This window comes from Anopheles funestus, chromosome 3RL, assembly GCF_943734845.2.
Source record: "Anopheles funestus chromosome 3RL, idAnoFuneDA-416_04, whole genome shotgun sequence".
In the NCBI taxonomy this organism is placed as follows: Eukaryota; Metazoa; Arthropoda; class Insecta; order Diptera; family Culicidae; genus Anopheles; species Anopheles funestus.
Genome location: NC_064599.1, coordinates 68,564,077 through 68,581,465, shown reverse-complemented (window position 1 = coordinate 68,581,465; position 17,389 = coordinate 68,564,077). Strand labels below are relative to the sequence as shown.

The 17,389-nt window shown below is 38.2% G+C and overlaps 1 protein-coding gene across 1 annotated transcript; it reads right to left on the bottom strand.

Annotated features, from left to right (window-relative positions):
• Nucleotides 1-20: 20 nt before the first annotated feature.
• LOC125769006 (uncharacterized) lies at nucleotides 21-16,333 on the bottom strand. Its single transcript, XM_049437369.1, has 2 exons — nucleotides 16,128-16,333; nucleotides 21-5,529 (listed from the first exon to the last, which is right to left on the bottom strand). Exon 2 carries the CDS (start codon nucleotides 5,513-5,515, stop codon nucleotides 323-325), a length of 5,193 nt encoding a protein of 1,730 aa, XP_049293326.1. The 5' UTR covers nucleotides 5,516-5,529; nucleotides 16,128-16,333; the 3' UTR covers nucleotides 21-322.
• Nucleotides 16,334-17,389: the final 1,056 nt, after the last annotated feature.

Here is a 17,389-nt window from a genome sequence, read left to right as displayed (position 1 = left end):
GTACGCTACAAGCATCGGTGTTGATTATGTTAAACGTTTATTTAAGCGGCTAACTTTTAAGAACCGAACGTCCAGCAACGTATGCTCTATGTAAAAAGCATCGCATTAGAAATGTGTAAATAACAGTGAAATGCTTCGAAAGCGGTTTTGTTAGTTGATGTTTTGTAACCTTTAATAGCGCACGTATTGTTAATAATAATTTTAAACAATAGCTTTAATACACGTTACATCTCTTAGTAATTAGCTCGCCTGTTTCTTACATACCTCATTTCGTTCATCCATGTAGTTACGTTTCTTGAAATTTCAGTTTAATTAGTGCATCTTATACAATCGGTACTTGACGGCGAATAACTGCATATACATCCTTCCAACCATCATCTGCATGTTCGTATGAGGATGTAAAAAAATCAAAAATTGGTTCAAATTTTCGTTTTTTCAACAACCCCATAAAGCTATTAAGCACTACAGACACTCGATCTTCCGTTGCGGCGTAGTAAGCTTTCTTATGGATCACCATTCTTGCTATTCTGAAATTTTTGCTCAGTATAGCATTTTCGCACACATTGTAGCCATTCTCATCCGGAGCATAACAGTCATGGATGGAGCAGTATGGTAGCAACTGTTGAAATATATCGATCGCACGTTGTTCGTTATCCGTCCAAGCAAGTTTGTGAAATGCGTAATGCTTTTTTGGGTCCAACCCCCTGACGAGCAAACATTGTATCATGACGACACATTCACACCTGATGGCATAGTCGAATAAAGTATTTCCTTTGTCATCAACACTGTGCAAATCATTTGTTCTACAAAGCAGATAGTTGAGTATGGACCATGACGCTTCGGGCAGTACTCTTGTTTCTAGCTTTGATCGCATCAATTTCGCAACAAGCCGGCTAGAAATGGATAGTTTAATTTTCTGAACAATATAGCTGATTATATGAAACTTTGTCTGGTATAACGCTGTGGCAAGAAGTACTTCAATTATGTGAACAAAGCACCAGCTATCGTCTTCATATAAGCATAAGTCTTTATATAAACTTCGATGAGTTGACAGGTCTGAAGCGATAGTAGCTTTGCACGATTCTACAACAATGTCCTCCTCCTTTATACAAGGGTATTTGTGCTGTTCGCATAGTTTATTGAAAAAGAACCGAAACAATTTCATGCTCTTAAGCTCCATCGCAAATAACAAGACGGAATCCATTTTGAATATATTAGGTAAATTCACGTGATGCCATTGGGAGTCAGACTGTTTCATGAGATACATTGCTACTCTATACGCACCGTGCTCGATTGATAGTTCCAATAGACGTTGGCCAACATCGGCAAGAGTTTGTTCCGATGTATCGGTGATCGAAATAAAATGTTCAAACAGACTGAAAAGATCTCGCATTGCACAGTACTCCAATACGGTCAAACAGTCCAGTTCTGCCAGCGGCCTGCCGATGTCAATATCCTTCTCGTAAAGTATGTGCTTTACTACACCACTACTAACTGCACTTAAAACATGCCGGGCAAGTACGCTGTCCTGAATGATTCTACTATCGTATGTTATCTTTACTAGATAATTCTCCAGGTTATCCATTCGATTCAATAGCTCCACTAAATCGTACGTGCGCAACTGGTGCAACCAAACGTCGATGTTAACTTTTGTTCCGAATTTTAATAAAACACGCATAACATCGAATTGTTCGTTGAAAAAAGCATAATCCAACGCGCTCCAACCGAACAGTTCGTCTTTTGCATCAATTTGTTGTGTTGGCGCTGTTGCTAACATTCTTTCGCATATGGTTTCTACATTACGCTCAGCATAAGAATCGGGTTTTGAAAGAATCGACGACAACCAGTGCAGCAGCGTTCGTGCAGTAGCGTCTTTACCATGGACATGCTCTACTTTATTACGCCCGATTGCATCAAAAATGGTATAGTGTTGGAGCGAATCATTACACAATAGACTGTGAAAATAGGTCCCTTCACAGCCTTCAATCGTTTTTCGGTTGAAAATGTTACGAATCGTTGTAAATCTTTCATCTGCAAACATGTTCGCTAGCAACATAACGTGGTGTTTGTAACCAAGGCGTGATCTGTTTTCGAACAACCAACAGGCAGCAAAATATTCTGCATATATACGTTTGCTAAACATTGGCATACCATCGTGATTCGCTGTTACGAAGCCAGCCTTCATTATGTCTACGTTAATATACTGCGTGAGGTACGCTGTATGGTTCCGTTCATAATCGGTCAACAGGCGATATGTGTACTGTTTATCAAACACAGTGCAGAATCCGAACAAAGCATGTTGACGTTTCAGTATGCTTGTCATGCTATGCTTGTTAGTAGTTGCCCTACCTGTCAAAAATGACATTGCGCTTACGGCAAGCTTTTTATCGACAAATGTTGCGATCAGCTGATTGGAGTCAATCTTTTCTGAGAACAAATGTATGCCTCCATGCACGCGCTGACCCTTAAAGTCTACCGATCGTTCTATCGCCGGAAGATGGAGAATAAATGCCATGTACAGTAACAGTGGCACATTGTGACAATGCCCCAATGTATTCGCTATGGAGCAATATAGAAAAGGTACTAGCTGCATTTGTTGCTCCCTACCACATTGACGATATGCATCCAACCGATTGAGTAGCAAACGATGTAGTAGCAATACGGCATCAACACCGGTAAACGGTTCTAGTTTATATATTTCAACATTCGCAAAGAGGGTAATCTCGCTTGTTGGAAATTGTTGACTTTTCGAAAGGTATAATTCCCGAACGCCATCAAAATGTGACAAACGTTCGGCAAATTGTAGCACCGAAGTTCTGTCGGTGGGCTGTACCTCGTCTATTCCATCTAACATGAAGACTACTTGCTTACGGTTAAGCTTTTCCCGGAAAAGCCGTATCTCGCTTAGTTGGATTGACGTGAGTTTCATACAGTTCGCCATGATCTCATCCAGTACCACCATTCCTTCAGCAAAGGTAAACACAGCCGCTAAACGATCTGTTTCCCTCCTTTCCGCATGGCTCATATCAAGCGACAAAGTGAACAAGTGGTCCGAACCCATGTTTCGGACGGTACGTGCCAGAAGGAACACCTTGAACAGTGTTCTTATAAGCTCAGTATCGATCGTACTGGAACGGTTCAACGAAATCCACCGTAGAGCGGAGCTATGTTTTGCTGCATTAAAGTGAATCACATACAGCAATGGATCTTGCGTTTGTATACGCCAGGCGAGCCAGATAAAGTATGCTGTCTTGCCTGCTCCCGATTCATCGAGCAAAATTTTCACTTTTTCCCTCTTATTCCGCAGATCATAACAACTGTCCATCGCTCGCTTCGAAGTGTCGTTTGTTAGTAAAGTGTTTTCCATTGTATATCTACACTCGAATCGATACAATGAATCTAATTGGGTAAATGAACAAGAGCCCAATTTGTAGTACTCTGCGTTCATACGTAGATATATGGCGCTCAAGAAATTGGGTGTTGACAATTTTTCTTTACAGTATGGGCGAATAGTTTGACTACGGCAAATAGTGCGATGAATATACCAGGATTTAATTTTTTCATACCTTAGTTTGCAGATGTTGACATTATTCTTGTCGTTCTGTATGTTAAGTACATGCTTTAAGTGTGCCAAACAATCAGTTGGCAAAACCATTGTACCGAGCGATGTCTGAGTTCCAAACAGCGGTAGTGCTTCATATCGTTTGAACAATTCCCGTCGTAAATTGATTGTGAGATCACGTACGAGGATCGGGTCGTCATAATATGTTGTTGAATTTTCCAATAAAATGATTTTGACGGTGGTGAGACGCTTCCCATGCGCACAGTTAGACGCCATTAGCAAGCTCATGCGTTCAAGTGTGGCATTGTCTAATTGGACGGCTATAGTTATAACAATTCGTGCAGTCTTAGATTCATCGGTGGGATTTATAAGTATTTGTTCAAGGTGTTGAATGATCTCTGGACTAATGTGGCCGACAAATACAGCCTTACAGGATGGTAAAATCGCTACAGTCTTCACTACGATCGTCCTATTGATCATTGTATCACTAGAACCTCGGTAGTGTAATATTTTGCTCGACTTATCATAATTGAGGCTGGTGTATAGTCTTGTGCTTTTCAAACATTCGCGCTTGATCATAAATAAAGAACAATGATCATTAAGTGATTTCAAATATTCCCTAGTTGCGATCTTTAGCATGTTCTTGTCCAGCATTGCAGTAGTAAACGCATTTTGAACACATTGTGGATCGATTGGTGTCGTGTGCTTCACTGCATCCGTCAGCATATCTTGGAGCTCTTTAAAAATGGACTTCTCGTCCGTTTTGGGCAACGCTTTGCTAATTTCGCACAATATTTTAGTGTATAATGTATCTGCACTAGTTGGACAGCATACAAGTACGAACTTTTTGCGAAAGTCGGTTAAACGATCATGTATCAGACGAGAATGTATGGATGTAGTTGAGGGGAGTTTAAAAAATGTTTTCTCAATCGTTATTTCCACATCTTTATACAAATCACGATTCCCATTCGTCAGCTTTTCATATGCCGATTCTAACGAGTGTCGAAATATTGTCACCGTAGATATACTATAACCGTAAGCCAAATCACGCTGAAAGTTATTTGTAAAATGGTAGCACGGTTTGTCGCAATCATGCTCTACACATCTTTTGATCAAATTTTCATACATTGTAAAAAGTACATTTTCGTGCGTGATTAACTTGCGATGGTAAATATGTGAAGCCATTAGCTGTCCTAGCATTTCCAAGCACATGTTGTAAAGTTTTGTGTGGAGATTTTCTGATTTGTTTCGATCAAGTTGGTAGCATTTGGAGTGCATCGTACTAGCAAACGATAAAATGTCATTAATTTCTGGCACCAGCACGTTGAAGGCTTTTTCAGCTGCATGATCGAGCCGCGAATTAGTGAACACAACGTATCGATCACCGTTACCTGAAGGTTGCTTATCGATTTTTTGTAAGGAGTTAAAACACTTGGAAACGATGTCGTCAGGATCTGTGGTGGTCGTTAGGACTTCCTGTGTAATAATACGTTCCTTAACCGAAGTTTGCTTATCGATATTTAGAAAGGAGATTAAATATTTCGATATTGAATCTGGCTCGTCAGCAGCTTTGGTGGAAAATAAGACTTCCGGCGTTATAACATGTTCCTTCCTTTGTTTATGTTGGTTAACAGATCGGTACAAATCTTTCGCTTCTATAAACAATGCTCCTTTGCGTTGGGGTGATGTGTAATGCACTATAACGTCATCGAAATGTTTGTCATTTGAATCGTTCATTGTGATCGTAAAGTTGAATTCTTCGTCGTCTTTATGCAGTTCATAGGCTCGTAACATAACCATCGTCGCTAGTGACATATGGTTGGGAGTACCATTTCGAATGGTTTCGGTGGCGTAACTTACGCTTGGCGTAGGCAAGTTACTGGTGGATGTAATAGGTATGTGATCCGATTTGAGTTGCGTCGTAGTTTCCTTACGATTGTTCCCTGTTGCCATGTTGAATGCACTGTCTGGAAAAAAGAATATTACGAGATATTAGACAAAGCATTTTCTATGTATGACCATTATTACTTTCAATAGCTCTTAACAATTTTGATTTCTTTGTGTATCGATAGCGTCAACAACATATTTTCGATATTACTGCAAGATCCAATTATGCCATTCCTAAAAGACATAATTTGAAACTATTGAAGCTTCAACCATGCCATGCCATGATGAAAACCTGCCGGGATGAAATTAAAAAACAACATCTTCCAACTAGTGGCAAACCAAACATGGTTTTTCAATCTACAGGAGTAAACTAAGAAAAATATAAAAAAATCAAATCTCTAACTAATCTGGTTTCTGAGAACGAGGCTGTCAAAGTCAAGATTTGTGAAAAAATGTAAAAAAAAAATATGTTTTTTTTTTGCAAATTTTAAACCACTGTAATTCATTAAATACTGAATGGATTTTCATATTTCTTGTGATTTAGAAAGGAAATTTAATATTGTTTATGTATATATGTTCATGTTTCTGATTTGTGTAGAATTGAAGCTTAAATTTTGAAAATGTTTGCAAAAAGTCCGTGAAAAATATCATGTTTTTAAACTTTGCTTTGAAACCATTCTGGGAGTTTTGTCGAGTTGCGTCCTCTCATTAGTACCACATATTATTGTAACATGTGTACTTTCATGTGGTGAAGAAATATTGTGCGAAAATTTGCGATTGCGATTTTTTTGATAATTTTTTCAAACTAATTTTTTTTTAGAACGGGTACATAAAGTACTGGGCGTCTCCATCAGGCATTGATTTTAATATAGCGATTGAATCAGAAAATATTTATTTATTTCCTTTTGTTTCGCCTTTCCTTTTTTAAGGTATAATTCTTGATATTTTCTCAAATTGTACTCTATTTATAGTAGTGTTCTGTACTTTGTGTTACACCCAGATAAGTGTGTTCATGGTGTGGTTACCTGAGCTTTTTGCAGTCCGTTGGCAACCAACAGGTGCACAAAACTACTTGCTTTGAACAATCCATACTTTTGGGGTAACACATAAGGTTGGATGTTATGGCCGCAGTAGGGTTTTAAAGATATTTGAAGGAGTTCCATATCACGTACATCCTTATCAACGGCATCTGAACAAGGCGTCATCATTTCTGATAAACATTTACTTGTATCAGCGTTCAGTCCTATCCGCCTGCTCTTCATACGGCCTAACCGTTCTAACCGAACAAGAAGAAGTCCTATCCGCCTTTCATTTGCCTCGAATCAGGAGGATATAATTTAGCTTAATTTATTACCTCAAAGTGTACGTTTTTGTCGACCAATTTGAATAGAATTTGTCAAAGAAACTAAAGAAAAAGTGTTAGAGAGTGTAAAAGAATTTAATGATCAAATTTTGATTATAATGCCTCTGAAAATAAGCTTAAGTGATATAGTTGAAGTGATAGTGTCTTTTAATTTTGATACGAGTATGATAGATGGGAAAGTGTTAGCCTATCTTACTAATACTCCATAAATGCAAAGTTGTTGTACATGTGGAGCTAAGCCAAGCCAGATGAATAATTTGAATGAAGTGGAAAATGGATTTTGTGCTAAATCCTGAAAATTTAAACTTTGGAATTTCTCCGTTACATTGCTGGATGCGGTTTTTACAATGTCTATTACATATTTCGTATAGACTTGATTTCAAGAGATGGAACGTTACAAAATATTACAAACTGTTGTATTTGAACCGTAACAACTGGTTTTGAAAAGAATTTGGGAAGAATTTGGATTAAAAGTGGATGAACCTAGACCAAACGGGGGGTAGTAGTACAACTGGAAATGTATGTAGAAGGTTATTTAAGGGTAGATTGAAGGTAGATTGAAGAAGAGCTTGTTGTAAGGTTTCGAAATATTTTAATTGCTATCATTTGTTCTCAGGGGCTCAATCCTGCTGTTATTAGCAAATATTGCAAAGATACAAATGTATTTTATTTGAATCATTATAAGTCTGACTTTCCAGATGTTGTTAAATTGATGGTGCTATTTTTTGTTGATAAATCAAATACTGAAACAGATTTGGCAAGCACTAGTATGACCATACGGTCTCATGATCAGCAACATCAGGATCGCAGTTCTGATTCCGATGGACAGGACAGTGCAGGGCATGAAGACGTTATGGCTGTATTAGAAACACTAAATATAAGTTTTGCAAATGATATCAATATATTTGGTAATTATTAGTCTTCATCCAATCAACACGATTGAACTATAATACCAGTGAATATCTTCAGATGTTGTTAGAATACCTGGCTATAAGGACCAGGCACCTCCATTACCTCAGGTAGTGGGCGACGGTAGATAACAATATTTTTTCAAAGGTACCTCTGATCTCGATTCTTTTGCCTACCTAAATAGATCCTTATACAGGTGGAGATGAAGAGCCTGAACAATATTCTTCTAGTTTGGTGTGGTTTTAGACATGTGTGTCCGACGGCTGAAAAATTACCTTTAATTGTCATACCGAAAAACCCAAAATAGTGGTAAAAACAACTTTGTACCTCACAAAATGTTTCCAAAGTATCAAAGTAAAGTATTAAAAACAAAAAGCCGGCACTAGAACCCCTTACAATTAAAAAAATTATCATTACCAGAAGGAAGCTTATGGAAAACGTCCGAAAACACCAATTTATTGAGCGCCATCTGGTGATTTTGATCTGAACTTAACCAAAAATGCATTTTTTTCATCTCTGACCAACGTGGCATGCGGCAGCTCGCTTTCAATCCCGATCAAGTTAAGCAGGCTTGGTCTAGGTGGATGGAAAAGATTAAGCACCCTTACTTTTAATGTTTGCGGATGGATGGCTTAACATGAAAAAAAGGATGACTTAGCAAATTCGTTTATTAACTCAGAGAGAGCATCATACGACAACTTGAGATGTCCGAGACTTCTACAAATCAATCCAGATTCTGACATACATTACCAACAAACATAGACATGATTAGCAATTCTCCACTTGCGGATCACAGCATTGATCAGATATCGGAAAACTTTGGGCTGAAAGATTGGCAAGACAAAACGCAAAATGGTGCCACCAAATGCTAAATATCAACCTACACAGAGGTCGTCTAAAAATTTTACCTACTTTTGGTCAAAGTTCAGCTTGCCGACCTATCTTTTTACAATCCAAGGAAACTTTTCCCTGTCAAAACACTTCACGGCACAAACGCATTGCATACTTTTAGGCGTCGTCAACCCAACGAAACAACCAAAGTCGAACATTTGGTGCAATTACCGGCTTTCAATAACATTTGCTTTGATATTACAAACAGGTATACTTAAGTGTACCTTGAGCATGGATAGAATGGTGCGAGAAGCTTTAAATTTAACCTTTTCATTATCTTATCTTTTTCAGAAGTGAAGGAATAAAAGCTCTTCTGCTCAATTATGTACTTGAATGAAGCTTAAAGCGTTGTGATTGAGAAAAAAGAGGAAACTATCTTTAATTTTTTTATGTTCATTTCAACTTCCAATTGGCAAAGAAATGTTGATCAAAAATTACAAAACTTTTCAACAATTCAAAAACATACAGGTCGATCTTGATTGATTTGGGATTAAAAGAAAAATAAGCACAACAGTACAATCAGTGAACGTGTTCCCTCTTTGGTCGTTTATATAATAAAAGCCAGTTTTAAACTGATAATATTTAATGTGCGAAAACCCACATTTGATTGTATTAGTGTCACCAGCGGATCGACTACTGCCCTAATGACAAATGAAATATGGCGTAGAATGAAATTTACAGCACGATTTCAACTGCAACGCTGCTGTCGCGCTACAGCACCAAAAACCATGATCATCGTCATCATAATCATCGTGATGGATTAATTTGCCAGGCTGGTGCAGTTTCGTGTTTCGACGAAACCAAAAACCAACCCCAAAAACGATGCGCCACACAGAGTGTGGCCGGAACCGGGGAGCTGTAATCTTGTTACGGGCCGCAATCAACGGAAGCCCATCCGGTGAATCGTATTAACTGGTAGAAAATATTGATTGCCACAAACAGCTGGCCGGGTGTATACTTTTTTTCTCTGTATAAGGAAACCCGGCCCCATCACGCTTTTCAAAACCCGTAATGCGATTGACCCACATCACTGGTACGGGAGTGCTTTTCGACGGGAATGAATGTGGCAATGCCGGAGTAAAATGATATTGACTGACTGCTTTTTGATATTTTTCGCGAAGCCACAAATGTACCAATGCTGATGGGGTGGATAGGGGTGTCCACGCTGGTGAAAGGGAAGCCGGACCATATAGCCCTGGTTGGTTGGGCTGAAGCTTTGCAATTTATGATGGAAGTCGTTGTCGTCGGAAACGACGTCGAACCGAGCGAAGTTCACACGGTATGAATGGTGGAAACGGGGGAAGGCGTTTTAGTGGAGGAAGGTAACAAACCGGATGGGGACGGGGTTTTCATCATCGAAAGTATGATTGAAGTACGGTACGGTTCATGCGCTTCCATACGCTGAAATTTTCCCATTGATCTCTTGCGCACTTTCTCACTGTCACAGCCATACCGCCATAGCCCAGGTACACAATGTGACCGTCTGTTTAGCTTTGATGTCTTACACTTTTCATCCAAGCTTTCCGTGGAAACACAATCAACTTACCGGTAGCCGATTGACCCCCGTGTGCATATGTACTTACTCGCTTTTGCTTCTACACTTGGCACGAAATGGGGCACATGCGACATGTAAAACGGATACATTTATTTGCCGAACTGGTTGGAATGACCTGAATCTGAATGCGATAAATTCACTTGTATGACAATTCTAATGCTCTTTTCGCCAAAAAAAAGGAAAAAATTTTCTAAAAGTTTAAATCATTTTTGGGTATTTGTGTATACTTTAGACCTTTAATCAAATGTGTAGTAGAAGTCGAACTCACCAATCCCGATGCGAATGATTTGCTACTCACTGATTTTTAACAACAAGTTACACAAGAGTTATAACAACTCTTTAAGGAGATTTGAATTAATTCACTCATTAAAGAAGTTTTAATTTTCTCACTACAAGAATAGTAAACAGATTCGCGAACTGATTAATCATTCCGGCTGGCCCGATTTCACCAAATATTAAATAATGCCTTAGATCAAGCTTTTTGTTACTTTCTTGTTGTTACTTTACATTATAAGTATTCAAGTAGTAGTAGTAGTAGTAATATTTATTGATGGATTACATTTTTCTGTTCAATTACATATTTCATATTGGTTCTGGTAGCGGCGTAGGTGTTACATGTGTACCTTAACTCAATACTCTTGAAAGGATTATTTGGACGACGCCATTTGATAAAGTATAGATTGTACAATTATTGAAGGTTACACCTTTGGGAAAAATTTAAAAAAACCCTGGTATTGCAATTTTACTTTAAATAATCTGTGCTTTACCTATATTATATTATACTATATTATGCCACTAAAGCTTTACCGTGTTCTATTTAGAACAAGAAAAGAGATTTTGATTAGGGAAAAAAAAATAAAAATAGAACTTAAGAAATAATACTAATACTAATTTTAATAATAACAATTCAAATAACATTTCATAATTGGATAGTCCGTTGCCTAGGACAGTTATTTATACTTCTTAAACTATACTTATATTTGTAGTTTCTTATTATTTCAACAATGCTTGGTAAATTAGACATTCTATGAATATCTACTGTGCTATGCCACGGGGGTAAGTTGAGAATTCGTTTGATACATTTGTTTTGCAATAGTTGCAGTTTCTTTATGTGGGAAAACGCACAGTTTCCCCATACTGGTGATGCATAAAGAACAATAGGTCTAATGATTGCTTTGTACAGTAAGAACTGATTCTTGGAGTTTAGCTTTGAGTTTCTGTTTATAAAGCAGTAAAGTGATTTCATAACATTTTCTCCTTTAATAAGTTTATGCTCAATATGATTTTTAAATGTCAATCTCTTGTCTAAATATACTCCTAGATATTTTACATGGTCACTCCATGCGATCTCCGAGTTGTTTACTTTCAGTTTTTTGTTAGGTTTTTTCCTGCGACTAGTGAACCGTGAAAAAAAGATCGATTCTGTTTTGTTTTCATTGATTTTTAGCTTCCATGCGCTGCAGTATGCCACATATTTTTTGATTCCAAGGTTTAGGCTACGAATTATAGTACCGGGTAGGCGAGCGGACGAGCTAATTGCAAAATCATCCGCAAAAGCAAAGCGCTTCACAGATTTGATTTTAGGAATATCTGAAGTAAATATATTGAATAGTAATGGGGATAAAACACTACCTTGCGGTAGGCCGGCTGGGGGTTCAAAGGGGTCAGAAAGCGAAGATTTGACTTGAACTTGACAATTGCGGTTTGAAAGGAAAGATTCAATTAGTAGGATATCTTTTGCTTTAAAATTAAGATTGATAAGTTTATAAATAAGGCCACTATGCCACACCGTGTCGAACGCTTTTTCGAGATCAAGGAGCACTAAACCAGTTGATTTTTTAAGGCAACGTTGAGTTTTCACTGTTTTTTTTAATCTGATTAACTGATCCGTAGTTGACAAGCCTTTTTGGAATCCAAATTGGTATCGAGGGATAATATTGTGGCTGTGTACATGTGTGGTTAAGCGCTTTTCGATAAGCTTTTCAAACATTTTACCAAGGCAGCTCAACAGACTTATTGGACGGTAATTAGATGGATCACTCCGATCCTTATTAGGTTTAGGAATGGAAATTACTTTTGCTCTTTTCCAAGCCGCAGGGAAAAAACTTATTTTATGACAACAGTTAAATATAAATGCTAGATATACAATAGCTTTTTTGGGGAGATGTCTTAAGGAACGATTATTGATCTGATCAAATCCGGTCGATTTTTTAGCTCTAAGCTTCGAAATCAGTGATTGAATTTCCTTAGGTTTACAGAAAAGTGTTTGTTCGGTGTTGTTTGAAGAATTATGCAGTAATTTGAAATTTTTAATAGTTTGAAATACCTTTGTATCCTTTGTACTTCTTTGATTTTTCGTGATGGTATGTGCCTTTTCAAAAATAGTTTTCAATGCTTTACATTTGTCTTTATCAGTGGAATAGGTTTTGTTGTTAGATACTAAGGTAGGTATGGAGTTTGATTCAGATTTCATGATTTTTACGAATTTCCAAATTTTACTGTTATCTTTATATTTATTCATATCCTTCAAATTTTTTTCCCAAGCTTTATTTCGAATATCTTTGATCTTGTTTTTGATTTCGTTAGCTAATCTATTATAGGCCGTTTTGAGCAGACCGTTTCTTCTGTCCCTTTGCCATTTTCTTCTTAATATGTTTCTTATTTTTATTTTTGCTAATATAGAATCTGGAAGAATAATCTTGAAACAGTCAGGTGATTTTAGTGGGACAAATAGGCTATGGGATTTATTAATCAAGCTAGTGATATATTTAATCATTGAGTCAATTTGAGAAGCATGGTTTATATCGTTTAGATTAAGCTTACTTACGTTAATATTATCATCTATGAATTTCTTATAATCATTCCAATTAGCAAGAGAGTAGTCAGGTATTAATTGTCGGTTTCGAACGTTGACTTTTGAAGTTTTTACTTCGAAAACAACGGGAAGATGATCAGAGTCAAAATTGGTAACTGTGTGTAGTGTAGTTAAATCATGGTGATTATTTGTAAGAACTAAATCGAGTATCGATGGGGATCGTTTTACATCGTGTGGATAGTATGTAGGGCTTTGGGGATGAAAAATGGAAAAATTTCCTTTTTGAACTTCCTCAAAAAGGATCTTTCCCATCCTGTTAGATCTTGAGCAATTCCATAAATTATGCCTGGCATTGAAATCTCCACAGATAACAAAACTACTTCGTAGGCTGCATAAAACTTTAATGTCGTGTCTGAAACTATCGCAATCGGTATTTGCACCAGGGTTATAAACAGAGATTATGTTTAATTTACCAAGCCGTGTTGTTATAGAGACACCTATCGCCTCAAGTTTTTTCAATCTAGGAAGGCTTATTACTTCGTGGCATATTTCTTTGGATAGAATGACGGCAACACCTCCTTTATGGCCTACAGTTCTATCTGTTCTATGAATTACAAAGTCCGCATGTGAAAAGCGCATGTGTGGTTTAAGGAATGTTTCACATAATGCTGATATTTTTACGTTTTCTTTGACCAAGTAATTAAAATATTCTATTTGTTTGTTAGCGATGCCATTGGCATTCCAATATGAAATTTTTAGGCTATCCTTATTATCCATGGTGGAAGCAGTATTTAGCAGTGATTTTAACTATCACTGAAATTAGGTCTTTCTTTGACCTGCACGTAGAAAGATGGGCGAAGACATCTTCCACTATTTGACCTATTTCGGATAGGTCAATATCATTGAAATTGGATTCTCTGTGTTGATCATGGTTAAGCATGCTAGCGAAGCTGGTCTTGCTTGTGTTGGTTGGGCGTGTGTTACTAACCTTTGTTAGTGAGGGGAAATGTTCACGGTCTAGCTGGAAGGTCGGTCGTTTTGTCGGTCTTGGTGAGGGTTTGGTGACTTTACGAGCAGGACACCCGTGGAAGTTGGATGTGTGGTGATCCCCACAATTTGCACATCGCAATTTAGCCTGGGCTATTTTGCCATCTGGATTAGTTGTAGCTTTGCTGAGCGGGCACGTGTTTGACGCATGCGGCTCTGCACATTTCACACACACAGGTGTGCGGAAGCAATTTGCTTCTCCGTGACCGTATTGTTGACAATTTCTGCACTGGATTGGGCCGTGCTTGTGTGAGTAGTACTCAAAGTACACTCTGTGGTGGTTTACAAAGCGGACTTGTTTAAGTTCGCCAAGTGTGATCGATCCTCGAGAGAAATGTAGCAAGTACATTGCTTGGTCATCGTATCTTTTTTTGCGGATTTGTAGTTTTTTTCACGCTGGTGGGGCATATTTTGCACTCCTCAAGTGCCGGAATGATTTCTTCCACGGACATCTCTGGAAGACCAAAAATCATTATTTTCGTTGTTCGTTCTTCTGGCAGCTGGTGCGTGAAGAAATTTATTTTATGTTGTTTGAAAATTCCTAACACGGTTTTGAAGTCTGTCGTGGTGGTCACGTGAACAGTGATGCCTTTTGTTGTCGTGTTTGTGGTGTAATGTATTACACCAGACGACACTATTCAACGGTGGACATTGCCCACAGATGTTCCAGTTACTACGATTGGCGGTACTCGTAGTTTATTTTTGTTTGATTGTCGTTGTTGAGGTGGTTGGCCTGCCGACGGAGCCTCTTCATCTTCACTAAGAAGATCGTATGCGTTATTCACCGACACTGTTGGTGCACTTGTTGGATTAACGCACTGATCCATACTTTGGGTATGTGTCAGTGACATTGTTGGACTACCTCTACGAGGCACACGTTTTTTGCATCGGCCCATATCGAGGTGCCGAGCAACTCGTCTCTTTCGGAGATTCGCTAGAATCTTGTTTCCTTTTTTTTCCTCTCTCTCTCTCTCAGATAAAACTGTGACGCACTAAGAAAGAAACACGTCCGATCCGATCGGATGCTGGGAGAGAACTGATAAGTATTCAAGTATTTTGTTATGTTTCACATAAATTACTAAGCAGCACAAGGAACGCACATTGCATACCTTAAGGCGCCACAAGTCGAACGAAACAATTATATTAGATGTAAAATACCTGATGAAAATGGTAACTTTTGATAGTTCACTTTCTGTACACATTGGTGTAAGTTGTAAGCTGATCATAGAATAAGCAATTCCGAACAGTTTAAACCTAGCCTTTTAGTAGTGAGTGGTATCAGCTATCTTATCAGAACTGAATCGATGCATACTGTTCAACTCAAGTATGCACTCGAAAAGAAGAAACTGTGTTCATAATAAGCAACTAATAGGAAATAAACTGTAAAAAGTGCTTGAATATGTGTTAAAAAGATCAAATGAAAGGGGAAAGCAACTAAACTTTATTTAAGTGGTTTCCACAACGGTTGTCTAGCTAGTGGGCATTGTAGGGTGATTTCATTTTTTTTACTTTTTACATATATAACACAAAAAGGCTAGGCTAATGGATGTGACCTATCAAAGCCAACATTACTATACCACAAAAAAAAAATCTACTTAAAAATCTAACGATTTGGAATATTTGATTTTTCAAAATCTTAAACCTTAAAGCCTTAATAAAACGCCTGAAATCACGCAATTTGCACAACTTTGTTACGTGCTTAGAATTGGGGTGTTTTCGCTTGACAGTTAATTTCAATTATGCACGAAAGATAAGGAAAAATTTAAAATTATATCTTTCGTGGTAGGAAATTGAAGGTTTTTTTGTTTGATTTGTTGAAACCCAATCCAGTAAAATGGGTTCAAATGCTCCGATATCACTTTCGTTTGGTGATCCTTTGTTTATCCTTATGTTTATCTGTATTGGGGCTTTTCCTTTGTGTTCTGGGATCATTGTACGATCATTGGCTTTACCGGCCCATCCCCGTCCGAGTCTCGCACAGTTTGAAATGATCCGATCGCACATCACTAGATCACTAATTGTGATTTGAGTAATTCATTTATGAATTATTTCGTTATGTTTGTTACACGAATCACACGGTAGCACACAAAATACACACCTTTAGTCGTCGCGGATTCACACGAAACTATTACAGTATAACATTTGACGCAACGGCGAATTTTTTAATGTTCACTTTTGATAACCTTTTAGCAAAAACTTTGCGTTTTGTTGTCGAAGACTGCAAGCGATACCAGACCGGCCATCTTAGGCCATCTGGCTCCAGGTCTAAACACGATTGGTTATGATTGGAAAAAGCTCACGCTCACCCTTTTTAAGAATGATCAACAGGCATGTAGTAGTGAGTGATAAGTTATCTTATCAGAAGTAAATTAATATAGCGAGAACTGTTCAACTCAAGTATGTACTCGAAACGCCGTATGCGTTTAAGGGTTGTGGAAGAGTAAGAAATAATCTGTTATAAATACTATATCTAAAATGGGATTGTAAACTTTATTCTTACCGTGCCATTGCAATGCTTAATATATCATGTAAAGATTAACCATTTTTTTTTAAATGTTCTCTTATCCTGCCAGCAGAGAACTTACGAGCACGCTCCAGTCCAACGATGATCCATTCGCGCGGTCGTTTTGCTGTAATCTATCTTAATTCCTCAACACGTCCCAGAGCGGTCATTAGGCGGTTAGCCTTTACGCTAGACCCACCGTCAATGCTGTCATCATCGGGTTTTGTTTCGCTTCCCGAGGATGAGAACTGTACGAAGAAGCAACCGACCGTCTGGAAAGAAAGTCAACAGAACCGTAGCAGCGGTCCACATTTGCCGGGAGATCCAATTCCACCACAAGCAAAAGGCGAGGGTAATTTGTTTTGCCCTGTCCAGCACCCTCGACACGGTCTCGACTTGAATCCCATTTCAACCGGATGCGGATCCATTTTGAATCTCAATTTCCGTTCGAAGATTCCGTTAACGGTTTTGTGTGTGTTTGGGTGGCTTTTTTTTGTTGTTGATGCACCATCCTCCACAATGCAGCGGGATGCATTCAACTAGGGTGGAAATGGTGCTTTATATTTGAGCTGGGTGCAATAATTTATAGCACTTACTGTGCACGGGAATTATCGTTATTTGTTGTTACTGGGGGGGGGGGGGGGTCTTTGATGCCATTTGCCAAATTATGGTCCTTTCCTTCCATCGGTGGAAGCTTTCAGCGGCTCTAAATCACCTGATCGGTGCCGGTTCAGTCGGTACCGTAGAAATTTGTTGTAGTATAAGCATTAGTAGCTGCATGTATGTTGGAGACAACAAAAAAAAAGGTAGCAACAAAAATGGAGATGATGAAAATTTATTGTTACTTCCAATGAGCG